General features: G+C 34.4%; 2 protein-coding genes across 4 annotated transcripts; one reads left to right on the top strand and one right to left on the bottom strand.

The window, feature by feature from the left end:
* Positions 1 to 3,123: 3,123 nt before the first annotated feature.
* On the top strand, positions 3,124 to 5,738 carry LOC143531606 (uncharacterized). Of its 3 annotated transcripts, none has more exons than XM_077026868.1 (9): positions 3,124 to 3,211; positions 4,077 to 4,226; positions 4,368 to 4,420; positions 4,530 to 4,583; positions 4,696 to 4,953; positions 5,021 to 5,083; positions 5,200 to 5,268; positions 5,371 to 5,416; positions 5,590 to 5,738. In XM_077026868.1, exons 1-9 carry the CDS (start codon positions 3,169 to 3,171, stop codon positions 5,652 to 5,654), a joined length of 801 nt encoding a protein of 266 aa, XP_076882983.1. In that variant the 5' UTR covers positions 3,124 to 3,168; the 3' UTR covers positions 5,655 to 5,738. The 3 variants fall into 3 exon arrangements, with proteins under 3 accessions (XP_076882983.1, XP_076882982.1, XP_076882981.1); XM_077026867.1 differs by having other exon boundaries at positions 4,074 to 4,226; positions 5,590 to 5,737; XM_077026866.1 differs by having other exon boundaries at positions 3,125 to 3,211; positions 4,059 to 4,226; positions 5,590 to 5,737.
* A 10,639-nt stretch (positions 5,739 to 16,377) lies between these two features.
* Positions 16,378 to 19,188, bottom strand: LOC143531605 (arogenate dehydrogenase 1, chloroplastic-like). Its single transcript, XM_077026865.1, has 7 exons — positions 19,027 to 19,188; positions 18,767 to 18,935; positions 17,393 to 17,548; positions 17,214 to 17,296; positions 16,943 to 17,012; positions 16,773 to 16,847; positions 16,378 to 16,684 (listed from the first exon to the last, which is right to left on the bottom strand). Exons 1-7 carry the CDS (start codon positions 19,176 to 19,178, stop codon positions 16,625 to 16,627), a joined length of 765 nt encoding a protein of 254 aa, XP_076882980.1. The 5' UTR covers positions 19,179 to 19,188; the 3' UTR covers positions 16,378 to 16,624.
* Positions 19,189 to 26,426: the final 7,238 nt, after the last annotated feature.

Here is a 26,426-nt window from a genome sequence, read left to right as displayed (position 1 = left end):
TGCATCTATTGAACGAAACAAGACGTGGGTACTGGTTGACAAGCCAAACGAGTTTAAAGCGATCGGGTTGAAGTGGGTTTATAAAATTAAAAAGGATGCTATGGGTAGAATAGTAAAATACAAAGCACGGCTTGTGGCGAAGGGTTATGTTCAGAAATTCGGTCTGGATTTTAATGAAGTTTTTGCTCGTGTTGCTCGAATTGAAACGGTTAGATTATTACTCGCCTTAGCCGCCCGAGAGGGGTGGGAAGTACATCACTTGGATGTGAAGTCGGCGTTCTTACATGGTGAGCTTGACGAGACCGTGTATGTTGGTCAACCAGAAGGTTTCGAGAAGAAAGGAAGTGAAAATAAAGTTTATTTATTAAAGAAGGCCCTTTACAGGTTAAAGCAAGCACCGCGGGCTTGGAATGTGAAGCTCGACAAAGTGTTGCAATCGTTTGGTTTTAACCAATGTCAACGAGAAACGGCGGTGTATCAAAAACATATAGAGAATGACATATTAATAATATGTGTGTATGTTGACGATTTACTTGTCACATGTTCAAGTAAGGATGAAATTCTTAAGTTCAAGAAACAAATGGAGGAACAATTCGAGATGAGCAATTTGGGTTTACTGTCATTCTATCTCGGAATATAAGTCTCACAATCCGAAACTGGGATCGAGATCAAGCAAGAAGCCTATGCCAAGAAGATCTTGAAAGAAACAAATATGGAGATTTGTAATCCTACCAAATGTCCACTTGAACCGAGCACAAAGCTTTCAAAAGACGAGAAGGGGAAACCCGTTGACGCTACCGTCAACCGAAGAATAATCGGGTGTTTATGGTATTTGCTACATACGAGACCGGATTTGAGTTTTTCTGTTGGAATAGCGAGTCGGTATATGCAAAAGCCAAAGGAATCTCACATGGATGCGATCAAGCATATTCTTCGGTATGTTAAAAGAACCGTGTCTTATGGTTTAAAATATTCGAGGGGTGGAAGTCGTCACCTTTACGGGTATTCCGATAGTAGCCACGGAGTTGATGGCAAAAGTACTACCAGGTATGTTTTCTACTTTGATGATGCCCCGGTTACTTGGTTTACTCAAAAACAGCCAACGGTAGCTTTATCTTCGTGCGAGGCGGAGTTTATGGCAGCAACTGCGGCTGCGGGTCAAGCCGTTTGGCTCCAAGAATTACTTTGTGAAGTAACGGGATGGCCGATGGAAACCGTAGTATTATATGTTGATAATACATTTTCCATTGCACTTATGAAGAACCCGGTGTGGCATGGTCGAAGTAAACATATAAAAACAAAGTATCACTTGATACGAGATTGTATCAAGAACGGGGATGTTAGAGTGGAACATATTCCCGGAAGTGAACAACGAGCTGACACGTTGACAAAGGCTCTAGCTCGTATTAAGTTTGCGGAGATGCAAAAGCTACTTGGAGTGAATGATCTCTCGAAGGCCAAACCGAAATTAGAGGGGTGATTGTTAGCCATAATTTGGTTTGGTCCGGTCCATCGAACCTATGGTGGATCGGTTCTTGGAGACCAAGTCGAGCACATTACTTGGACTACAAGTTATTTAATTAATTGTTTAAGTATGTTTTTACTAATTAGTATTTGAGTATGATAATGAGTTTGTATTCTAGTCTAATTAGGTTTTCATATTTAAACTAGTATATATACCCGAGCTTGTGGGTTATATCAAATGCATTGTAATTTTTCGAGCTAATAAAAGTTACAAGGATCGAGCTTATGATCTAAATTCGTCTTTGTGTTTTCGATTCTGGTTACCAAACTTCATATACCACATTGAAAGGGACTAATCGGTTGGATTATGGACCAACCACATAAGTTTTCTATAAAATAGCTAACTTGCACACTCTTTAGATTTATTTCTAAAGCCACACAAACAATCATAAATTGTTAGCGGAGGAGAAAAACTTTTACCACACATTTTGATAGAAGTTGTTTAATTGAGTATTTTCAACCATTTTTGTTACATGTAATAGGTTTGATAGTTTTTTCCTTTAAGAGCATGAGGAAATTGCGTTTGTGAGACTAACGTACCTTCGAATGATCTATGATTGATTTGTTATCTGTCGAGTGCTTTTGAATATCGTATATCTAAAGTTACCATATAGCTAGCTATATATAGATCACTATGATTCTTGTATTAGTGTCAACTTAGTCGTTTTACATGCATACAAACATTCAAATTTGATAATTTAGTTATAAACAAGTGTTTAGATTTGGTTATTCAAGGTAACTAGGCATTTAAATTTAATGATTTCTTTGAAAATGGCCTCTTAGATTTCGACATTACAAGTAAATTACCGTTTAAATTTCTAAATCCTTGGTAAACGTGTGTTTATCTCTAGGAGATTTATGGTAAAATGATGTATAGCGCTGAAAATGTATACATATAATAATTAGCAGTGTTGTAAAAATCCCGACTAGGCGTCGATTAATCGCTAGTCCCCACCCTACATATTAGTTTTGGGCTAATCGGCCTATTAACTGGCCACTTAATTGGTCAATGGTCAAATCTTGCCAAAATCAAGATTAATCAGACTTAGTCGACTTTTCTGACGAGGTTCTAGCAAAAATCGGCGGTTGTCGGCGAGCTTCCGGCTAAAATCAGCGGTCTTTAGTCAAAATGTGTTTGTGTATATAAAAGTGAAAGTTATACATTAAAGTCTGAACCAATTAATATTGACTAATCTCGATTAATCAGTAGTCTCCATCCATCGACTAACAAATTTTATAACACTTGTAACTAATTAGTGGACTAGTAGTAACTTTAATGTTAAATATATAATATAATAATAATAACTAGTAAAATAATCGAAAGGAAATAAGGAGAATCAATAATCTCTCAGTCTCACTCACTAATTCAAACATTATAAAAATGAATGACTTTTTATTTATTTATTTTATTAGTTCATGTTCTTCCTTCCCAGATTTTGTCGGTTACAAGTCACTGTTTTCTATGGTTTTGGAGAAGATGTTATGTTTCATATTCAGTTAAATAAATAAAAAGACATTTAAGTCAACAGAGACGAAACTCCTTAACTACTTTGGCCTATCTCTATGACACGTCATAAGTCCACAATCAAAAGGAAAGAAAACTATCATTTAACAGTGACGAACATTACGAGTGTTCATCTTTCTATGGCGGAATCAGCTGCTGTTTTATGCAGCACCACTTTTCACTGTAATCTTCTTTCTTTTTATATTTTATTTCTTATTTACTCACTACTTTTTATGAATACATATATATATGATGATGATTTAACATTTTGTTAACAAGCTGTTTAAACTTTATTATTATTATTATTATTATTATTATTATTATTATTATTATTATTATTATGTGAATTTTGTTTTGTTTAATGTTTGATTCAGTGGTAGATCTTTGATTTATTTGTGTAAGTAGTTTAACTCAAATTATTTATTGATGTCTATGTAGATCTGGATATCGCTTTTAACATAAACTGAACTGGATTAATGCGCCTTTGTATTATTATTATTATAAAGGAAACCAAACTAATTAAAAGGCTTCGATAGTTTGATTGCTCGTTTTAATGGAATGAGTTGATTGTCCCTTGAAATTGAGTGTGACCCTGAACTGCACCTTTTCGGTTATATTGGTGGAATAAGTGGTTTTGGGGTGTGTCCGCCTTCCATATTAATCAACATTAATGGAATTATGGAAACAGACACACCTCGAATGCGATATAGTTTATGGAAAACCCTTAGCATCATTCTGACATATCAGGAACTTTAACTTGCTTTTGTTTGTGAAAAAAAAGGACAACGATTAAAAACACAAACCAAATCCTGTGTTTTGTTACGAGGGGATCCGTAATCTTATCTTAACCTGTCCCAACAGACGTGCTGTCAGTATAATATTTAATCTTGAAGATCTGAGGCGTTTTTATTAATATTGCTTCAATCAAGTTAAATTATTTATATGTTTAGTACCAATGCATTTGCTAGTGATACATTTAGCATGCTTAAGTTGATATCTCATGTTATAATCGCGCATTCTGCTTCTGCAGCTGCAAGACCTGCAGCAGTTCCTATGCATAATGCCAAATGGTTCAAATCAACTAAATATCATATCCCAACATTTGGCCGGGAGCTTGTTTCTTCTCCAAAAAAGCAAGCAGGAATTCTCGTGTCATGTGCAAAGGCGTCTGATACTGCTGTTATTAACGAGCCTAATGGTGAGTCAGTAGTTCATATGCAGCAATAACTGCTCATCATTATGTGAACCAAAACGGTTTCGAATTTTGTTGATTTGCATGAGATCTTATTTCCATTATTCCCTATATATTAATGATTATTATGTCATTTCCATTTTGAAGGCTCGTTGGAGAAGAGTACTTCACGAGGCGCAACTTTTCCTAGCGGTTTTGAGGTGAGTTCAGACGAATCATATATATTTTTACATTAATATTTTTTCTTCTTCTTTAGGTTCATGTTTTTAATGATGACTTATGTTTGCATGCTTACTTTTATAATATTAGGACCTTGTCGCGGGAGTCTGTGACGAGACACAGATTGCTGAACTGAAAATAAAGGTACACTCATACCTTATATCCAAGTAAACGTCGCTTTTATTTAATCATTAAGCCCAAGATTTCCAAATGTGATTTCATGTGACAAAAAGTTATCCTTTTTTATTTCACATAGATTGGAGATTTTGAAATGCATCTTAGGCGGAACATTCAATCAACCGAAGCCGCCGCCCCGATGCTTATTGCTTCACCTACAGAAGCACCACCAATTCCAAGTAAACCGATGACCGACTCCATTCCCGCTGACTTACCAACCTCTTCTGAAAAACCAATAGCAAATCCATTTACAAACGCAAGCGTTAAGAAGTCAAACAAATTAGCGGCGTTGGAAGCTTCTGGAGCTACCGGATATGTTTTCATATCATGTCCAACGGTATACACTCGAGTTATAAATGTTCCTTTATTTCCAATTTTATTTTACATTTCCTTTGATTTGCCAGGTCGGATCGTTTCGTAAAGGAAGGACACTCAAAGGCAAGAAGCAGCCTCCTGTTTGTAAAGAGGTAATAACATTCGCCTCTTTATCAATGACATACAAAATGTAACATCTAAAGTTTTTGCTTATAGAAATTACTTTATATATCTAGTGCACATAAAAATGATTAAATTTTATAAACAGGGTAGTGTGATTAAAGAAGGACAAACAATATGCTACTTGGACCAGTTTGGCACCAAGCTTCCTGTAAAGGTGAGATGAGGTCCTCTAATTTCTTGCTCTTAAAAGGGACAATTGTTTTATTAGAATTTGGTCACTATGTGTAATTGTGTCGTTTGAAATATTATTATACAGGCGGATGTAGACGGGGAAGTCATAAAGATCCTTGTCGAAGATGGAGGTATGATTATAGAAAAACATTAATTTTGGTCATTATTAAATTTTTATAATGGGCAAATAGGTATTTTTAAAATGAAAAGTATCTAAAACTAGAAATTTTACGGTTATTCAAAGTGAATTCTTTAAAAATATGCTTGTTTTGTAAATGTAATGATTGTATATGTGATTCTGCAGAAGCTGTTGGTTATGGAGATCCCCTTATTGCGGTTTTGCCCTTGTTTCATGATATTGCCCTTTGATTTGAAGCATTCGAGCTTCAGTATTTTATTAGTATGATTAATAAAGTTTGTAGAAAACAATATGTCAAGATGTTGACTTGTAATTAGCTATTTGTTGTAGATTGACCGGACCTCATGTTATTAAATTTGCATATTCCCTATATCCCATTATCGAACCGAATCTTCTTTTAGTTACATACTTAGTTACAATTTCATTTATATTTACTTGATGATGATTCTCATCATGATATTGCCCATAATTTTAACTAAACTGGGTTCATAGTTTCATGCATTCGATACAATTGGGTTGGGACGGTTGTAGCGAGGTAAAGATCGCTTCATTTTCACTATACTGATGCAGCAAGAACGGGTTAAGAAATTAGAGAGTTCAATATTATTATGTCATCACATGTCTTAAAGTGATTACAAATTTACAAGTAGCACCTCCTTCAACTTAATTGTCATTAACCTAACTAATTTGTTAGCCAATCTTTAAAACTATACCCCTCTACTCAAGACAGTTGACTCTTGCGGTCCTAATTCTATATACCCGGACCCGAAACAAATATGGCCCTGTGGACAGATTTTTGCATATCAATAGTAAAAACTACAATGGCTCCCTAAGCATAAACCGGTCATTTTTTTCATCTCCACAACTTATTAGGCATCCAAACATAATATAAAACATTCAGTATGCGAATACTGCTTCGTATGTCAATTCTTAGAAGCATTTGTTTCATCAACATGACATCACGGGGGGGTCTATCTTATATTAATGTGCAAGCAGTCACAAAATATCATCACTATTCACTTAAAAAGATTTAAAAGAAAGACAAATCCAGAATCATGTTAAACTCTAGCAAAAGCTAACGTCACAAAACGCGGAGAAATGACTCCTATTCCCGTTTCCTTTCATACTAGCAACAACCTCCCAACAACTTATCTCCTAAAAGCATTCAACCTGCCAAAAATTTGATGGATTAGTTAGTTAACAGATCAAATATATAAACACTAACTTAAGAAAAGTTGCGTCTAAACCTCATCGTTTTCTTTACTTCCACAAATTGTATACATTTGGTTGTGATCCGGATTCCAAAAACCTAATCCGGTTTCTTAGCTGCACAATCTCTTGTCTTGAAGTATCCTGAGGAGCAATATGGCATGAATTAATACGATTAATGCAATAATATTAAGCAAAATACGAATAATGCAGATAAACACATTAAGGGAAGGACAAACATATTGGTTAAAGAGACTGTACCAGTTCTTGCTCTAGCATGTTGGTTTTCACAATCTGCTTCAACTGAGACACCTTCATCACTTCAAATTCTTGCATTAACTTCACACGATAACCATACAATCTCAGTTAGACAAAAATATAGCGAAAAAACAGAAAATTTGGATGGAACAATAAGCATAGAAAACATAAATATGTATATATATCTTACTTTGGTCACCACTGATTGTAGATCGGTGGATGTCTCTACAAATCTGTTTGGAATAAATAAATTGTCTTTCTCATGATTTTCATCCTTGTCACTCTCATCTGTATCGATCGATAAAGGCAAGTTGTAATCTTGATAGCAGTCTAGTGGTTCAGATGAAGAAGATGGCTTCGTGAAATGTTGACGGCTCGTGTATGAGGTTTGACCATGTTCAACTTGATACGCTGTAGGAGCAATGTGTTGGCTTTCTAACCAAGTATTTCCTTGCACGACATTAATGTTATCGGTAGCAGCGTGTGCTTGGGGATTGAGATTTGATGCCCGAGTTTGATCACGCTCAGATTCTTCTGTGTCATTGGCAGCCCAAATGCTATCCTCCCATGTGTCTGGTGCTTCCAACAAATCACCCTTATCTTCAGTTTCTAGGTTCAAAGGCAACTCGTCTTTAGTCCCAACTTCAGGTTTAAACAATGCGCTCCATGTTCCTGCTGGTTGGGAGCCAGAAGCAACTGCAGCCGTGGTGGTTGTAGCGGTACTGGTTTTGCAAAGCGCGGAAGCATATGAAACCCCTGAGGTCATTCCTGATACTATAGGAGCATTGTATTCTTGTCTTTTCGTAGCTGCAAGCAAAGGGGCGTATAGACTGTTCCACTTTGTTGAAACGGAAGGATTCATTGGTAATGATGTAAACATTGCCACGAGCATGTCAGCCTGATAACGATCCAGCTCAAAATGGAAGTGCTTGCTCTCGTAGTAGTTATTAGCAATAACGGGCTGAAACTGGTCTTCAGACAACGGTTGACACAACTTTTTGACAGAGATCTTGACCTATAATGCAAACCACATAATAACATATAAGTATGTTTTAAAGATAAAAACTAAACACGTGTATCGTTCCATGATAGTGATACTGCATTACAATGAAGACGATACCTGTGCAGGATACCTCGTGTATCCAGTGTCGTCTCCATCATTGAGCCATGCATACTTATCAATGTTCAATTGACCTTGACTTGCAGCCTCAAATACACCATGAAGTTTTCGGTCACTATAATTGAACAAAAACAGGACAAGCCCTTGCTTGATGTTCTTTACGTATGAATAATGGCCCTCTGGTAAACCTGTTAAACGAATTCAAAGACTTATTAAAGTTCGTCATGAGCAAAACATAAAATAAAGAATCTAAAGAGAGTGGAAACAATCAACTACCAAACAACTTGTTAGAAATGCATTCGTTGATTGTGTTGTGCGTGGCACCAAATATAACCGCACCGAGATCAGCTTTTCTGAGGTTCCTTGCAGGTACACTATGATTGAAAAACACCGAGGCTTCTTTTGTGGCCCGGTCCAAGTTCACCTTCTTATTTTGCTTCTTACCTCCCATTCTGCTATGCAAATGTATCACCATCAAAACTTAGGAAACAAATCTAAATTAATGTAACATAGGAAATAAAAATCATTACATTTATTCTCACCTGGATATATAATATACACCAGTCACCACTATACTTAAACAATGATGATATACCAACACAAAGCTTGTCAAACAATCATACAACAAGAAGTCAATATAAAATATAATAGACACCAATCACCACTATAATCAAGCCTAAATTTGGAGGTAATTTATAATAACGAGCGACGATGATATATCAACACGGAGCTTGTCAAACAATAATACAAGAAGTCAATATAAAATACACCAGTCAACACTTACCACTATAATCAAGCATAAAGTTAGAGGTAAATTATTATATTACAAACAATGATGTCAACACAGAGCTTGCCAAACAATAACAAAACAATAAGTCAATATACAAAATCCATCATGTAATTATCCTGTTTTGTGGACCAAAAGTACATACTATAATGAAACATAGGGGACCGGTGAAGATCAACAACACATGTTTCTGGTTAAACCTTTCGCGTTGTAACCTGATCGAACACTTTCACAAAAATCGATCTTCTGCTTAAATATGTGTACACAAAATATACCACCACTATAATCAAGCCTAAAGTTGGAAGTAAGGGGGTGTTTGGGATTCCTTATGAAAACGCCTTATAACTTTTCAATAAGTAACAAAAGTTTGTAACTTATTAGCTTTTCCCTCTCACACCAAAAGCAGTGTTCCCAAACACCTTATTACTTTTCGAAAAAGTTATAAGTCGGTTAAAATATTCAATCCCAAACACAAGCAATGATGATACATCAACACAAAGCTTGTCAAACAAAAATTCAATACACAAAATCCGTCAAGTAGCTATCGTGTTTTAAGACATTAATATTCGGTGTTGAGATCCCGAAAAGTACAATTATGAACCACCATTCCATTTCAATGCTTTGTGTACTTTTATCCTCTTTTACATCAGCAATATGCTTACATCACAACAGATAAACTAAGTTACCGTCTTACCGATTCACTATCTATAAACAAAATAACTAAAAATATCTGGTTTTGTAAATTAAAAAAAAAAAGCAACCAAACCAAACCAAACCAAACGAAGCAGGTAAACGGGCAACACGCTGCACCGGTTACACCTAATTAGTTATCATCACCTACCTAATCAAACACTTTCACTAAAATCCTTCATCTACTAAAACTTACTTTCACTCAAAACCCTAACACTCTATAATAATAATAACAAAAATAAAATAAGCAGCAATTTAGGCATCATGATCGATGATCGAGGATTTATTTAAAGTAAATTAAGTTAGTACAATAATCACAAACAAAATGATGACGAAAATAAGATAATAAATAAATATGATTAAATTAAATTAAATTAAATTAAATTAAAAAAACTGATTGTAAAGCAAAGAGTGAACAAACAAACTACTTACTTGGATGACGGAAGTGTGGCCGTACGATGTATCTAAATATAAAATATTGGGTGAATGATCTGATTCTGATGAATAATGTTGCGAGGGTGTAAAAGGTAGTTTAAGCCTACCTAAAATGATGGCATTGTGTTGGAAATCAAACAATTTATTTCAGGTATTGGAGATTGATTATGAGGGTGGTAGTAGTAGTAGTAGTGTATGAAGGTGGGGCCTACCTAGTTAAGTTACTCTTTAAATCATATAATAAAATGAAATGTGTACACAGCTACACATAATACATTGTTGTTGACTGATGGTGGGGGAGTGTGACGAATATTTTCCTATTTTGTTTACCTTCACTTTGTCTTTTGGTCCCCCTCTTTTCCTAATGTGTCAACTACTCTTTGATACGGCTCGTTTTTGTTTTACTTTACGCGTGTAACTTTAAATTAAATGAAATGAATGTGTAACCAAGGGTCATTGGAATTAAGTAAGGGTTTTAGACTTACACATAATTAAGGTCTACAAATAATTAATAAAAAAACATTAACTATAGATATTTTATAACCAGCAGTTTAAGCACAAGTCATGAGTTTTGATGCCTGTTAAAAGGTTTTTCTTTTCACAATTATCATGAAAGGATTATAAAATCTCATTTCGATTTAGACCATCAAAACCGTTGAGCTGACCACGTGTGTAACGCATAGGAAGTTTAAGTGTTGAACAAAATGAATGGTCACAAACAATTGTATATTTGGTTGAACTCAAATGAAACATTAAAAGGAAGGAAATAGTTACTAGATGTGAAAAAAAACTACCCACTATGTCATTACCTCCATTATCACTACTCTACCATGAAACAAAGAAATAACTACCTATTAATTAATACTGAAACATCCTGATGGTTAAGGTGGGAGTTCAAATTTTGTATAATGCAGGTATGGTGTATTTACTGTCACTTTGGCTTTCGATCCCCAACCTTCCTGATGTGTCAACCAGTGTTTAACACGATAAGTTTTTCTGTACAATGCAACATTAAATAAAACAAGATTTTTATACATGTGTAGCGTAAATGAAACAAATATGTAACATATAGAAAGTTTAAAAGTTGAACAAAGTGAGTGCTTACTAGCTTTGATGTGAAAGGTTTTGTGTTTGATTGACCACAAATGAAGTGTTAGAATTTAGAAAGAAGGAAACAAATACTTGGAATAAAGGTTACCCACTATGTCACTACTCCATGATCACCACTCTCCATGAAACAATGAGATAAGTAATAACTATCCAAATACATGGAATGAGAACTACCCATTATGTCATCACTCCACGGTCACTACTCTGCCATGAAACAAGGAAATAACTACCTACTAATTAGTTATTGTCCTTAAGGGAAGATCTTGGTGGTTAAGAATTTAGGGGTGGCAAATGGGATGGGTTGGGTCGAAACAGGTCATGAGTCAGAATGGGTTAGGGTCAAAACAGGTTAGTAGGAATGAGTCAACTAAAAAAAGGGTTGTTCGGGTCAGAACGGGTTAGGGTCAATAGGTTCGGATCAAAACGGGTCCAGGTCGGAATGGATCAAAGTCGGAACTTGTCAAAACGTGTTTCGGGCTGTTTTTTTTTTTAAATGAGGACAACGAATGAAATGTTTTAGTTTTTTCACTTTTTTCGTTTTTAATTTATATTTTGAGTTATGATTTCTTAATTAATATTTTTGAATTTTATTTTGAGGGTTTTTTATTAAGATCAAAAATCTCTAAAAAATTCAAAAAATTAATAAAAAATCATAACTCAAAATATAAATCAAAAACGAAAAAATTGAAAAACTAAAACTTTTTATCTGTTGTCCTCGTTCAACAAAAAAAACCCTCGAGAAATTAACCGAAAACGAAACCAAAACTGAACTGAATTGATCGAAACCGAAAAAATCGATCAAAACGTAACTAAAGATACCGAAACCCAACCCGTCCAGTGCGAAAACTCGTGTGAGCTCGAAACCTTATCCGAGCCAAAACAAAACCGAACTCGTTCCAATCCAAAACCCATTTCAATCCGAACCTGCCACTTTTCCTCAAGACACTAACCCACATCGACCCATTTCTTTTAACTTGTCGACCCGTTTTGACCCGAAAATAAAATGGTGGAATTTGAAGTGACCCATTCTGACTCATTTAGTTAAAATCAATAACCCAAACCAACCCATATGATTTTTAAAACAACCTAAATTAATCTATTTGAAATTGTTTAGGTCAAGATTGTCACCCCTATTTAAGATGTGTGTGTCTTACAACTAATAGGTTAGGGGTTCATACTTCATAACTTATGAAATTCACGTTATAGTGTATATATTTTAGAGAATCTAAAATTGGTGTTACAAAAAACTAATTGGTAACTAAAAACAAACTTGTGACATGAATGTAAATAAGATGCATACTGTTTTGGTCAAAAATCTAACAATGATAATGTAACCAAATTCGTTTTGTGAGGTTTAGTGTTAAGGTGACAATGAAAAATATATGAACAAAATGGAGATGAACACCGTGATTTGTTGCGAGGAAAAACCCTTTAATCTTAATCAGATCAAAGGAAAAAAAACCCCGGGTGATGACAACTTGTCTATCACCAATTTATTAATATCAAAATCGGGTTACAATGTGTGGAGTTTATGATCAATGATTACAAGAATAAATAAGTGTGTGAACAAGTTGCTAGAGAGAGTTCTCGTCAAAGTGTTTGCGAGTCTCAGTCGTATGTGAATGAATGTGTCAAGTGACCTAACTTTGATCATAATCTCGGTATATAACAAACAAAAATATCAACTAACTACTAGGTCCTATTAATCCGCCATCTCTCCACTTACTTCCTTCATGCCATTTGATCACGTGCTTTAGAAGTCCAATAGCGAAATAGGTGGTGGACTAAGTCTTGGAGCCGTTGCATTTGATAAATATCAACCTACATGCAAGAAACAACCGTTAATAATACCAAGTACCGAGGATCCTTGATCCGGACATAACCCTGGAGTTCTTTGGAAGGATAACTGATCCAGGCTGGTCACCAAGAATAACCTATCCTCAATACTTGATTATTTATGGCTCAACACATACATAGCATTGTTTTCCTATTTGTCAACTAGTTTTTGAGTAAACAGCAATTTTCATCTTTGCGGTTTGTCTAAATATGCGGTTTTAGTCTAATAGTTTCAAATTTGCGATTTTCGTCATGTTGTTTCATATCACTTGCAGTTAGACCCGACTATACTAACCCCGTTAAGCCTTGTCGTTAAACCCATCAGCGTGCCCCTCGTGTGAGGGACAATTTTGTCTTTTTTCCTCCCCAAATAATCCACGGTACTAGTTCGCAACCCCCCTCACGTGAGGGGTTGGGGTGTATTTGGAAAAAAAGGCAAAATTGCCCCTAACGTGAGGGGCACAATGATGGGTTTTACGATCAAACTTAACGGGATTAGTGGGGTCAGGTTTAATTGCAAGTGAAATGAAACCAGAAGAACGAAAATCACAAATTTGAAACTATTCGACTAAAATCTCATATTTAGAGAAACCATAGGGACGAAAATACCATTTTACTCTTTTTTTTTAATTTTTTGGTGTGGTGCATTTTATATGCACGTGTAACTTTAAATGACATGAATATGTAACACAGAGGATTTGAAACAAAGTGGTACTAAGAATTACAGGTTACTATAGGCTGGAAAAAAATACCACACTTTGATGTGAGAGTTTAATATTTTGATTGAGCATTAATAAAGCAGTACAAAGAAGGAAATATATACTTGGAACAAAACATACCCATTATGCCACTTGACTACTCTACCATGAAAGGAAATAGCGCACTAATTAGTAACTATTACTAAAAGGATATTCGGTGATTAGGGTATGTCTCTTACAATTAAAGGTTGAGGGTTCAAATCCTGCAAATACAGATTCATTCTAGAAGATCTAGAAATTGTTAAGAAAAAACTAATTAGTAACCAAAACCAAACATGTGACATAAAAGAAAACATGCAGTACATGACCCATGCATATGTGGCACAGTTTTCCTATTTTGTCAACCAATCTTTTTAGCGTGTGACGTGTTTCTATACACATTTAACTTTAATTGAAATGAATATGTAACACGCCAGGAAGGTCCAAATGTTAAACAAACTGATACAAACGAATTCTAGGGAATTATATGTTGGAAAACAATATCACACTTTGATGTGAGAGTGTAATAATTTGATTGAACACAAATGAAACATTACAAAGAAGGAAATTAATATTTGGATTAAAACATTATCTACTATGTCACTACTCTGCCAGACTGCCATGAAACAAGAAAATAACCACGCACTAATTAGTAACTACTGAATACTGATAACTGTGTGCATCTTATAACTAATAAGTTGAGGGTTCAAATTCTACAGTTATGGCGTTTTTATTCTAGAAAATTTAGGAATTGATTTGTTCATTTTTTTAAGGAAAAAAAAACTAATCAGTAACCAAAAACAAACATGTGCCATACAAGAAAATATGCATTACATGAACCATGCATATGTTGTTGGAATTAATCGTTATGTTTTGAGTCTAAATTTAATTGTTTTTGAATAAGGATAGATAAGTACATGTTATGTTTATCTATAAGTTTTAGTATTTGAGTTTGTTTAGGATAAGTTAAAGGTTTAGTATTTAAGGGGTCATAGTTTATGGTTTTTAATTAATTCAAAGTTTGTTTTCTTGTTTACAAACTTTCGTGCAGTAGCTATTCTCAAAAGTCAACACAAATTTCCTTTTCATCTTTATTTTTCTTGTTCGTAACAAGTTAAGGTTGTTTACTCTTGATTAAGTCTTTTGATATCCATTATATGTAACACGTTTTTCCTAGTTTGCCAGCCAGTATTTTTAACATAATACATTTTTATATGGATATTGGATTTCAATAATTCGAACTTTGGCATATTGACCAATATTAATCCCAACATAAGAAATTCTCTAGGTTAATCCCAACTTTCACCATATTGACCTTCATCGAATCTTTTCATAACGGAGACTAACCCTGTTAGTTTTAGGGCAAAAAATGTCATTTCTCAAAGTTCGGGGGACAAATGAAAAGGTAATTAAACTTACAAACCCACCGTTGTCGCCATCGCTGTCACCATCGTTCTGCCACAGCCGCCACCGCCACCGCCACCACCACTATATATTAATTAATAATAATATAAATTTTCACTCTCCTTTCATAAACCTATAATTTGCATAGTGGTGGTGGCGGCGGCGGTGACGGGATGAGGTGGCGGCGACGGGACGATGGTGCGGTGGCGACGGAGACGGCGGTGGGTTTTGAAGTTTCACTACCTTTTCCATTTGTCCCCCAAACTTGAAAAAATAACATTTTTTCCCCTAAAACTAACCGAGTTAGTCTCAGTTAGGAAAATATTCTATGGAGACCAATAGGGTAAAAGTTGGAATTAAACTAGAGAATTTCTTATGTTGTGATTAATATCGGTCAATAGGCTAAAGTTCAGATTAGTATAATCCGGTTTCTTTTTTTATAAGTGTGTAACTTTGAATGAAATGAATATATAACACACAAAACGATCTAAATATTGAACAAAGAAGATACTCATGTAGGTTGAAATACAACAACACACTTTGATGTGATAGCTTTTCTTTTTAATTGAAGACAAATTAATTATTACAGAGGAGGAAATAAATACTTGTAATAAAAACCAACCCAATATGTCACTACTCCAGATTGAATAATTGATTTGGAAACTAGAAGTATATTAATTATGTTGTATTTATAGCCTAAAATACAATGGATAATAGAGAAGTAAATAAAGATTACATAGCATTCGAATTATAGTTTGATCATTGATTTAGCTTTATCTTAGATTGCTCTTCATTCCTAATTGTCGTCTTCATCTTAATCTCTCGCTTCAGAGCCTTCTCACGGATAAAGTGGTAATGTATCTTTGTGTATTTAGCTTGATCGCAAAATTGGTGTTGCATTAAACTTTTACCGCTAACAAAGCTACTAAACGTTACCACCGATGGTCTTCCTAAAGAATGATATACATAATGATAACCATAAAGCAAATATAAGCGAAGACTAAAACGTTGTGATGGTTCCACCCCTATATTAATGAAGCATCTGGGCTAATTTCGACATGGAATTAAAAATAAAAAATAAAGCGAACTAGACACTTCAATTTTCACACAAAAGAACTTCTTGTTCTTTGCAGAAACACTTTTTGTTTTATCTTAAAGTGATTACACGATTACTACGTTAGATTGGATGATATAAGATTATAAACTCTGGTTATTTTTAACGCGTTTATAACTTAAAAAAGGAGTTGAATAACTATGCACAGAGAATCCATTTAACTGCAAATACCAAAAAATAAAATAAAATAATAAAAAAATACAATTTGTGGACCTTAACTATGCTAATTTGTTGAAGTAGGTTTCTATTTTAGTGCAGGTTGAAGTGATCTGGGTCACGTTGGATTGGCCCGTAAGCACATAATTCTCAGTTTCTTAAAACAAATTTATAAATAATTAGTAGGTTACGTATGACATTAAACCAAGGCGGGTTCGATTTTTAAATAAGATTGGCAACTGTATATTTTAGTAAGGATTGAACACTAGAGCTTCTATCAAATATATAAAACAGAAGGTTACAGCACTCTAAAGCCATAACTATTACTCGTGTCCATCTTCCTTTTACATCTTTGCTTCTAGCAACCCCTTCACTCTCTCAAGCGCGCTTTCTAAATTCTTCATCTGTTCCATACACATATTATCATGTTAGTCTCGTAAATAAACCCGTCACAACACTAGATATACAATGCCTAATAGTTAATAATAATACCTGCTGTTTGGCAAACCTGTTGTGTATGAACAGCCCACTATAGAGATCAAAACTATCTTTCGCTGCGCTTTCTTTCTGCATGTGGCCAGCTTGTGTTAACTATTTAACATTTATACAAAATACAAAAAAAAAAAAAAAAAAGTCTGCTATGTATTAAGATTGATCATTACCACTTGAATCAGCTTTTCAAATCCCTTTGTGTTTATTTGTGTGTTTGTAAGCTGCATTTCTGATAGAATCCTGTAAAGACGATAATAGCATGATTCCAAGATACGTTTTAACGGTCAAACATGTAACATAAAAAAATAACTTAAATGGGTCAAACATGTCAAAAATCGTCTAAAGCGTATTCTCAGTGCAAAAAAATTCTAAATCATTTTATTAAAAAAATCAGATTACTTGTGAAATAATATGATTTTAATGATCACATTTGACATGTACCTGCCAATGGTGTGAGTAACAAATTGACTTTGAGCGGCTAATCTGTCATGCTCTTCACAAGTCATTTCAATCATTTTGCACCCCTGAATTTGGCAATTTATGCATAACAAAGTGTGATGTTCACTCATGAAACCGAAAAGTATGTTATGTGTTTTGTTAAAAAATCATGTTTGTTTTACCTCATATTCAAAAATGTTAAGGAAAGATGAGCATATATCTTCATCTCTTACTCTGACTCTTTCATACATAAAGTTTAGACCTTTCCACCCGTCTTTCCCGCTTTCTGGCCCGAACATAGGATGCGTACACACCAAATCCGAGTCCTCTGGAACTTCCTTAGTTTCACAAAAATGTTAGTAGTAACAACTACTTTAAAATTTAAGATTGTTAGAAAATTTATTTATTTTTAATTAAATGAATTAATGTGTGTTCATAGAAGTTAAAGGCTTAAGGCGCTGTCAAAACGCATAGGAGCATGTCGCTTCATGCCTGAGACAAGCAAGAAGCGCCTTTTTTCCAGACTAGGGGTGCTAATCGTGTCGAGTTGTGGGTTGGACCGTAATTTTATTCGTGTAAAAATCAACCACCCTAACCTGTGTACACTTAAAACTGTGTAACCCAAACACAAGCCATTTAACCTATTTAGCTAAACATGTCAAACGGGCTGACAGCTAACTGTAAACGCTTTAATTGGGTTGATGGGTTGTAAAAAACTGAAATAAAAGGGTCATAAAGGGGCTAGTGGGTTGACCTATTTAGCTAAAAACGTTGGTGGGCCAGCCTGTTTAACCATGTTAAACATGTCAAGCCGAACACAACACGTTTAATTAAAAGAAAAAAAACTTACCCGTTTTTTAATCAAGATAGCAGTGCCGGATGCAAGATCTTTCATAAGTGGCAACAAAAAAGGTCAAAAGGGTCAAAGATGCTAATGATGGACCCGCCACTACTAGGCTTGTAAACGAACCGAACGTTCAATGAACTTTTGTGAAGGGTTCGGCATGAAGTTCATTTATGTTCGTTTATTTAGTAAACGAACAAACATGAACAAAAAATTTGTGCTCGTTTATTTAAAGGAACAAAATGAAGAATTGTTTCGTTCGTCCATTTATGTTCTATGTCCGTTAAATACATATTAATAGAAAATAATTAATTATTTTCTAGATGAGTCATCTACTTACTGGTTTTATATTTGTTCGTTTGTGATCATTTAAGTTCGTTTATCCTTGTTCAGTTATGTTCGTGAACTGTTCGTTTAGATTTTAAAAACAACGAACACAAACATGTTCATTTTTTAAATGAACGAACATGAACACATATATTTGTTCGATTAATTGTTCGGTTCGTTTACAGGCCTAGCACTACCATTTACTTTCAATAGATAATTTAGCTACTCCTCAACCGCAATAAACCAACTCGAAAAACCTATGATTGATTGTTTTAATCCTAATTTCAATCATTTTAATCCTAATTTTCTCTTTTGTTTGTTCAGTTTTGCCGGTCTAAACCGGTATTTTTTTTTTGGGTTTAGTGTGCCTTGTGTTAATGTTTACCTGTAGGAGGAGTTGTCTAGGATGTTCCTTAACAGACAATACATCAGCAAACAGAGTTGGTTTCTTGAGACAATGAAATGGGATAGACTTGACAACCTCAGATACAGACACAATAGATGTGCATATCAAAATCACATCATGCTCTAATCCCATAAACTCATCCATATCCCTTCATACACAATTATAACCAACTTAATTACAGTTACAAACATGCATTAATAATAAGTACATTATACAAAATAAATAAATGTTGTACATACCTAATAAAATTATCACCCAAATGAGCAGAATAATCTGATCTTGAAGTTGCCCTGATGAGATGACCTTGTTTGGTCATTGTTTTTGCTAAGAACTGAGCAAAGGAACCAAATCCTATGAATCCTATGTTTAGTTGTCTTGTTGAGGTGCCCATGATTATGAGAAAGTGGTTTTGGCGGCGGTGTGGTTATGGGGGTGGAGATGATATATATATATATATGTATAGGACATGTTGTATGTTATAAACTTATATTATATTTATATAGGGAGTGAAGATTTGAATGAACGGTCCGGATTAGGACATGTTGGAAAGGAATGGTTGACTTGCGTAAGGAAGATGAGTTGTTAATGTATTTAACGTGTACACTTCGGCTATTTTGCAGGACATCAACAGATATTTTATTTTTTAAAGAATTATTAATAGAAAGAAAAAGTCATTTTTAACGTGGTGCAGTGGTAAGAATTTATAGTTTTTTAGTGGAGTATGAGGTTTAATTTTCACAAACTATATTTTGGGTGTGGCATGAGTTGGCTCAATAAAGATAGACGAGGATATTTATGATCTCTAGTTTGATTTTGATGACGTTTAAGTTTTACCATCAGTGGACGTTCGAGCGAGTGAGTTTTCTGACGTTGGTATGTTGCCGTTAGATTACTCCATAATAAGTATCTAGATAATTCTTTGTTTATTTGACGTTAAAATAATTAAGAGCGAAAAAACAAATATATGTAAAGTAATGATTTTAATCTTTTATAATAAACATTATATTTTAGTTATTATTTTCTGTTACTATATTTAAAATGATTTATTCAAACGTAATTATTATATTCAGGGCCGGCTCCGAGAAAGAAAAAAAAAATTTGGGCCGAAGGCGGAATTTTTTTTTGGCCTTAAGTAAAAGAAGTATTTTGTTGGGTTTAAACAATTTAAATTTTATATGGGTTTACTTTGTTATAATTTGGGTTGTGTAAAAAATTTTTGTATAAAAAAAGGATTAAACATGTGTCAAATGAGACTTGAACCCATAACCTTTTGTTTTGTTTAGGAGTAATACCCTTTGCCACTAAACCAAACTGTTGGTTATGTAATTAGGTTTAAACATTATATATACACATTGTATTTCATAAAAATACAATATAATTAAAAAAAAATTCCGGGCCTAGCGGGTGTCGGACCTATGACCGTCGACCACCTTGCCTCACCCCAAGGCCGGCCCTGATTATACTCCAGATTAAATTGGAAAAAAGAAAAAAAAAACTTACCTAGCCCATCAATATGGGGTAGGTACAAATGTACAATGCAACGGCCTTTCTAAGAACAATGTCACATGTGTGATGGCCACAAGCTCACAAGTACGTGCCATAGTGATTAGTGAATGGTCTTGGTCAGGACCAGCAGGGCCGGCCCATAAGGGTGGTGGGGTGTTCGACGGACAAAGACCCGACACCCTGTTAGGTCAGATTTCTTTTTTAAATTTATATTTATTTTTATTAAAACAATATATATATAATATTTAAACTCAATTACATGAACATTGGTTTTGGTCTAGTGGCAAAGGGTATTACTATCAACCAAAAAATTATGGGTTTAAGTCTCATTTGAGACATGTTTATTCCTATTTTTATACAGGAGTATTTTATACAACCCAAATTATAATCAAGTAAACTCATACAAAAATTTAATTATTTAAACCAACAAAATGCCCTTTTTAAATTAAGGCCTAAAAAAAATTTTCACTTTCGACCCCAAACTTTTTATGTTTTCTCGGAGCCGGGTCTGAGGACCAGCCTCAGTTAAAGGTGAGTCGAACTCTCAGTCTGGATACAATTTTTATAAGGCACTAAATTGATGTATATAGTGCCTTTTATCACAGCTCGTATAGAGCACTTGAGTCTTCAAGACCAGCTTTGTTCTTGGTAAAACATTTATGAAAATAATATTAGAAGATATCGATGATTATATATGAAGATAATGATTTATTTGTATTGGATTTATCCCATATCTTGTAACATCCCGTTTTTCGGGTTTCGGTTATTAAATGAAAGTATGGGTTATTAGGAGTTGGGCTAGTGTTGGGTTAAATGGATATGGGTTATGGACTTGGATTATGAAAGAAAGATGAAAGGACCATGGGCTTAAGCCCATGATCCATAATTATATAAACCTTAATTACCCATTTATTACTCATTTCACACATATTCCATACACCACCAAAACACACGCTTAAGCTCTCTCTCTCTCTAGTCTCTCTCTAGCCGAAATATCGAGAAGGAAACGGATCCCGACCCAAGGTATGATAGTATTTTGTCGTATGAGCTTAAATCCGTTAGTTATAATCATGAAACGATGAGCCGACACCGTTAAACCGTTTAAGTCATGAGATCCAGGTGGAATCGGGTATAAACCGAACCTAATATGAGCTTAGGGGTCACCCTAGCTCAGATCTGGATCGAACGGGATGAAAAACGGTGTAAAACGGTGAAGATACGTTTTTCCGGTGAGTTTTCCGGCAATGGCGGCGCCGGAAAAACGTGTACAAGGTTGTCAGGGAATGTTCTGACAAATCTGACCTAACCCTAGTTCGCTAAGGAATAACTAGCGAATTAGAGGTAATTCGCCAGCTGATTCGCTAAGGAAAGATTAACGAACTAGCTGTAGTTCGTATCCAATTCGTCAAGGGAAAAGGGTAACGAATTACCCTTGATTCGTTATGACCAGTTCGTTATAGGAGATAACGAATTAGAAGGTCCAATTCGCTACTTGGACTGGTTCGCTACATAGACTGATTCGTTAAGAGTCCAGTTCGTTAAAAGTCCAATTCGTGTAAGTAACCAGTTCGTTAAAGGTTCCAATTCGTTACAAGAACCAGTTCGTCATGGCAAGTCAGTTCGTTAAGGATAAGTAACGAATTAGAAGTTTAACAGAATGACAGAATTGTCCCTGGACTTAGAAAAGAATGATTTAATTACAAATAAGCCCTTGAACTTTTAAGTTGCATATTATTTAATGATTCAAAATCCTAATGGAAAATGTGTTAAGACAGTTAATGAAAATAAATTTTTTCCAAGCTGACCTGGCAGCTTAACCCCAGCCAGGGGCTCTGCCCCTTGGACCCCGCTAGGGGCTGCCGCCCCTAGATACCCGCTGCCAGGGGCGCTGCCCCCGGACCCCCGTTCGTTGAGGGTAATAATTAAACTAGAAAGGCGATATGTGTAGTGATAGTTTATTGAAACGTATAATTATTATACATTTAGTCGTGCACAGCTCAAGAAGGGAATAACCGTAAACGGTGAACGCAACCGCATTGAGGTGAGTTTCTAGCCCCACTTCCTTGTTATGTTTTCGGGGCTGTGTGCATACTCGATGTGATAGTTAATACACTTACCTTAGGTGATAAGTGTATGCCTTGTACGATTTATGTATGATGATTGCTTGACGGTGGGTGAACGATCTTCGGATATTGCATGTACCGTCAGGTGGTAGCTAAAGACGTGATTGCTATGTATGATGTAAGATAAGATGCATGTATGAATATTCATGATGTATGCATAATGTACGTATGATATGTTAATGGTACGTGAACGCTCTTCGGAGATTGCACGTGTTGTCAGGAAAAGTATTTAAGGACATGTATAGTATAAAGCTATGAAAGAAAGGGTACGGACCCTAATAATATCCGAGGATGAAGGGTACCGGACCATAATAATATCCGAGGATGAAGGGTGACCAGACCCTAATAATATCCGAGGATGAAGGGTGACCGAACCCTAATAATATCCGATGATGGAGGGTACCGGACCCTAATAATATCCGAGGTATGTAGGGTGAAACGCCCTTTATAATGTATGGTTAGATATGAATGTGTATGGACGAATGTTGATCATGATATGTATGTAATGCGTACATTCGGGCACGTATATGTGTATGAAAAGTAAGGTGATTAACTAGAACTCATTCAGCGTAGCTGACTTTTAGTATGCACGCAGGCAAATAGGTTGAGGCAGCTTGCGTGACTGAAGACACATGGCATTGAATCGAAGATACTGGCATCTCGAAGAAATGTTGTGATGTTTTAAAGACTATGTTTTGTTTTAATTGTCTACGAATGTTTTATAAGACATGATTTGATGGTTATGTAAAATGTTATGGTTGAAGTTTTATTATTCCGCGAAAGTTTTTATTAACTCTGATATTTAGAACTGCGTTTATGAGTAAATCCAACGTGCAAAGTAAGGCTACCGGTAACGGGGCCTTTCATATCTCCTATCTTTATAGTGTACTAGTTTTTCTCCCTTGTATTATGAGGTTGCTTTATATTATTTGTTTTTAATATTTATCTATATTTTGATTTTTTTACTTTTTTTATTGTATGAAAGTTAATAATATACTTATTGTTTGATATTAAATTGTTTCACAAATAAATGAGATGTTATAACCCGGTTTAAAAGCTATATGAGTTTGATGAGATCCAAGACCCGTTTATTTTTTTTACTATAAAATTGGTTTTTTAATTATAAATAATATATATCTTTTTTTAAATAAATTAGATATTAATTTTTAGTACATTCCTACTTTATAGGATTTTTGTATCAAATATTTGGTGAGACTACTTTTTAATTTAATGAGATGTTATAACCCGTTTAAGAAATCTCTGGGTTTGATAAGACTCATACCCGTGAATTCGTTTCAAGTGCATAAGAAGCCTCTATTTAAAGATCAAGCAAATCTGGTGACTCCAAAAATAGGGGAGCGACCACATCGTGACACGTAGTATTTTTATGTTTTCGTTTATCTATATTATACATGTATAGGGTTGTGTTTTTCCCTTCTATACAAGGGGCTTTTATGGTTAATAATGACCCTGGGGGCCCACCATGCCAAAAGCGAGAGAAACCTCATCCCTGTATTTCCTTTTTTCCGTCCTCATGTCCAGGGGCGGATCTACAATGAGCTTAAGGGTTGTCCGGGTTACCCATAAACTTTCTTTTTGAAGTGAAAAATTAGTGGAAAATTCCTTTTTTGTTTCTTCGTATCATGCATTAGGTTACCCCCGAGCTAATATTAGGATACCCCTAAAGATTTACTCAAAATAATAAGTTAATCTAATTTTAGTTTTTTCCGACAAGGAGAAGTTGGAGCGGCTAACTTGAGGTAGGAGATGATAGAATGATTTAAAGTTTATTATTTGAAGGTGCTTTTAAGTAAATTATTTATTAAAAAGGGTCTAACATTTGCTTTATACTCTCATTTCAACCCTACTTTTATTGGAAATTGAAAAACTATATTAAATATCTAATGAAATTGAAGAATGATTTTTTCGGTTGATTTATCACTTATTACTTAAATAAATTCTATTTACTTTAGTTGTTTTATTTCATTTATTACCTTTTTACTTTCTTATGTTATTTATATATATTTTTAAAGAGAAATCTGCAATTTGCCTCCCTGGTTTATATCGTCGCTGGATGGAATAGCCACTGAAAAAGAATTTGCGTATAATGGACCACTGGATTTCTCGGGTGGGTTTTTTTGACTCCCACCGTCAGTTGACCTTCCTTTGACCTGTTAAAAATTGTGAAATGACCCATTTACCCTTATATCTCCATCTTCATCATCTAACCCAGTGTGTGTTCTTGGTGTAGACGACCGACCAAATCCTTCACCGTTCATGATCCATCAAATTAATCCCACCAATCTTCAGTTCAACCCTCACCATGACAAAACCCCAAGCGATGAAGACAAAGACCCCAAAAAACTGAAGACATGGTTTTCTCTCCGGCGACTAGCCGGCCGGCCAAAAACCCAACAAAACCCAACATATACCAACAAACCATAACAATAACAATAACCCACCACAAACAACCCATAAAGACTCCACAACGTTATGTAAAGACGATGACGAAGACGAAGATCCAAAGGATTTCAGCGCCGCGGTGGCCGGAAAAACGAGATGGCCGGAATCCATGGTGGCGATGGCTGCCGTGGCGGTGTCGTGGTGCCGGAGGTTAGGGGTTTTGATCGGAATGATTTATGGGTGCGGTGGTTGAATTATTGAAGCGATTGGTAGTGGGATTTGAGAGATTTGAGGGTTTGAGTGATGAAATCTAGGGTTTGAAGATCTAGTATGTTTGAGGTTGTGATGATGAAGATGAGCTGATGATGATGATGATCTGATGTTAATATGATGAGATGTTACTGTTGTTGTTATATGATAATAGTATTATTATTATTGTTATTATTGTTATATGAATTGTTGCTGATGAGATGCTCCTGTTGTTGTTGCCATAAGATGATGGATTATTATTATTATTATTAAAATCGGGTTGTTTATAAATTAAGGAAAGTCAAAGACTATCAAATGTGTTAGAACTTACCTTAAATCGTTTGATTATTTATTTATTTCCGTATTTACTTATTTACTTATTTATAGATTATGTAGTATAAATTAATAACTTATTAATGTAAAATTTAATATAATTAGAAATGATAAATAAATCTGTAAATTATAATATATTGCACTATAAATAGAAATCATATCGTTTTAAGATTTATCAAAACACGGGGTTACACGACAATAAGTATTTTTTTTTAAATTTTAATAAACTTATTATTATGTAAAATATCTTTTTTATATTAACTTGTACAAAAAATATAACAAATTAACTTATTTACTTGATGGTCTAAAAACATTACAATTAAGTTTAATATTAACTTGAATATTTTCGAATACCAAATAAACTTATTCACTTTGACTATAAAGTAATTATTTTGAAATAATTCAAATTAAATTAAAAATCTGTTTGTTTATAAATTAAGGACAGTCAAAGTATATCAAATGTGTTAATGGGATAATTAAAGTATATATATTACAATATTCATGTTAATTAGGTTATTTAAACAAATAAGGAAAGTCAAACTAAATAAATTGCATTAATGGGATAATTCATGTCTAATAGACTAACACACGCCGGAAAAAAAAAATACAGATAAATTAATCTCGGATCTACGATATACAATAATATTTTATTTTATGTAAAAAAATTTATAATGAATATACATGAATATTCAAAAATGAAAAATACATCAAAATTAAAATTAAAATAAATACATATTATAAACTCATGATCAATCCGTGAAATTATATTATACGAGTCGGACATTACCTGAAATAATAAAAACGAATATTAATATTGATATTATGGATTATTTTAATTATAACTAATAACCGGAAAAATTTAAAGGTGTTACCGGAAATAGGAAAATTAAAGAAGTTACCAGAAAATAGATTGTATAAGCCGTGACACTCACCTGAAATTATAAAGTAGAATATTAATGTTGATATTATGCAACCATTGTTATAGGTAAAACAAATATCCGGAAAAACTAACCGGAAAAACGAAT

This window comes from Bidens hawaiensis, unplaced genomic scaffold, assembly GCF_021521415.1.
Source record: "Bidens hawaiensis isolate Kalapana, Puna unplaced genomic scaffold, B.hawaiensis_p1.1 tig00009196_1, whole genome shotgun sequence".
Lineage (NCBI taxonomy): Eukaryota > Viridiplantae > Streptophyta > Magnoliopsida > Asterales > Asteraceae > Bidens > Bidens hawaiensis.
Note: the sequence above shows the minus strand (reverse complement) of the source record. Positions and strands in the feature narration are given on the sequence as shown.

Coding starts and splice junctions, on each gene's coding strand:
- LOC143531606 (XM_077026866.1), top strand. CDS start 3,169: ATGGCGGAATCAGCTGCTGTTTTATGCAGCACCACTTTTCACT. Junction 4,227..4,367: donor TGTTATTAACGAGCCTAATG/GTGAGTCAGTAG, acceptor TCCATTTTGAAG/GCTCGTTGGAGAAGAGTACT. Junction 5,084..5,199: donor AGCCTCCTGTTTGTAAAGAG/GTAATAACATTC, acceptor TTTTATAAACAG/GGTAGTGTGATTAAAGAAGG.
- LOC143531605 (XM_077026865.1), bottom strand. CDS start 19,178: ATGGGCACCTCAACAAGACAACTAAACATAGGATTCATAGGATTTGGT. Junction 18,936..19,026: donor TTGGGTGATAATTTTATTAG/GTATGTACAACA, acceptor TTGTGTATGAAG/GGATATGGATGAGTTTATGG. Junction 17,297..17,392: donor TTAACATTTTTGAATATGAG/GTAAAACAAACA, acceptor TGCCAAATTCAG/GGGTGCAAAATGATTGAAAT.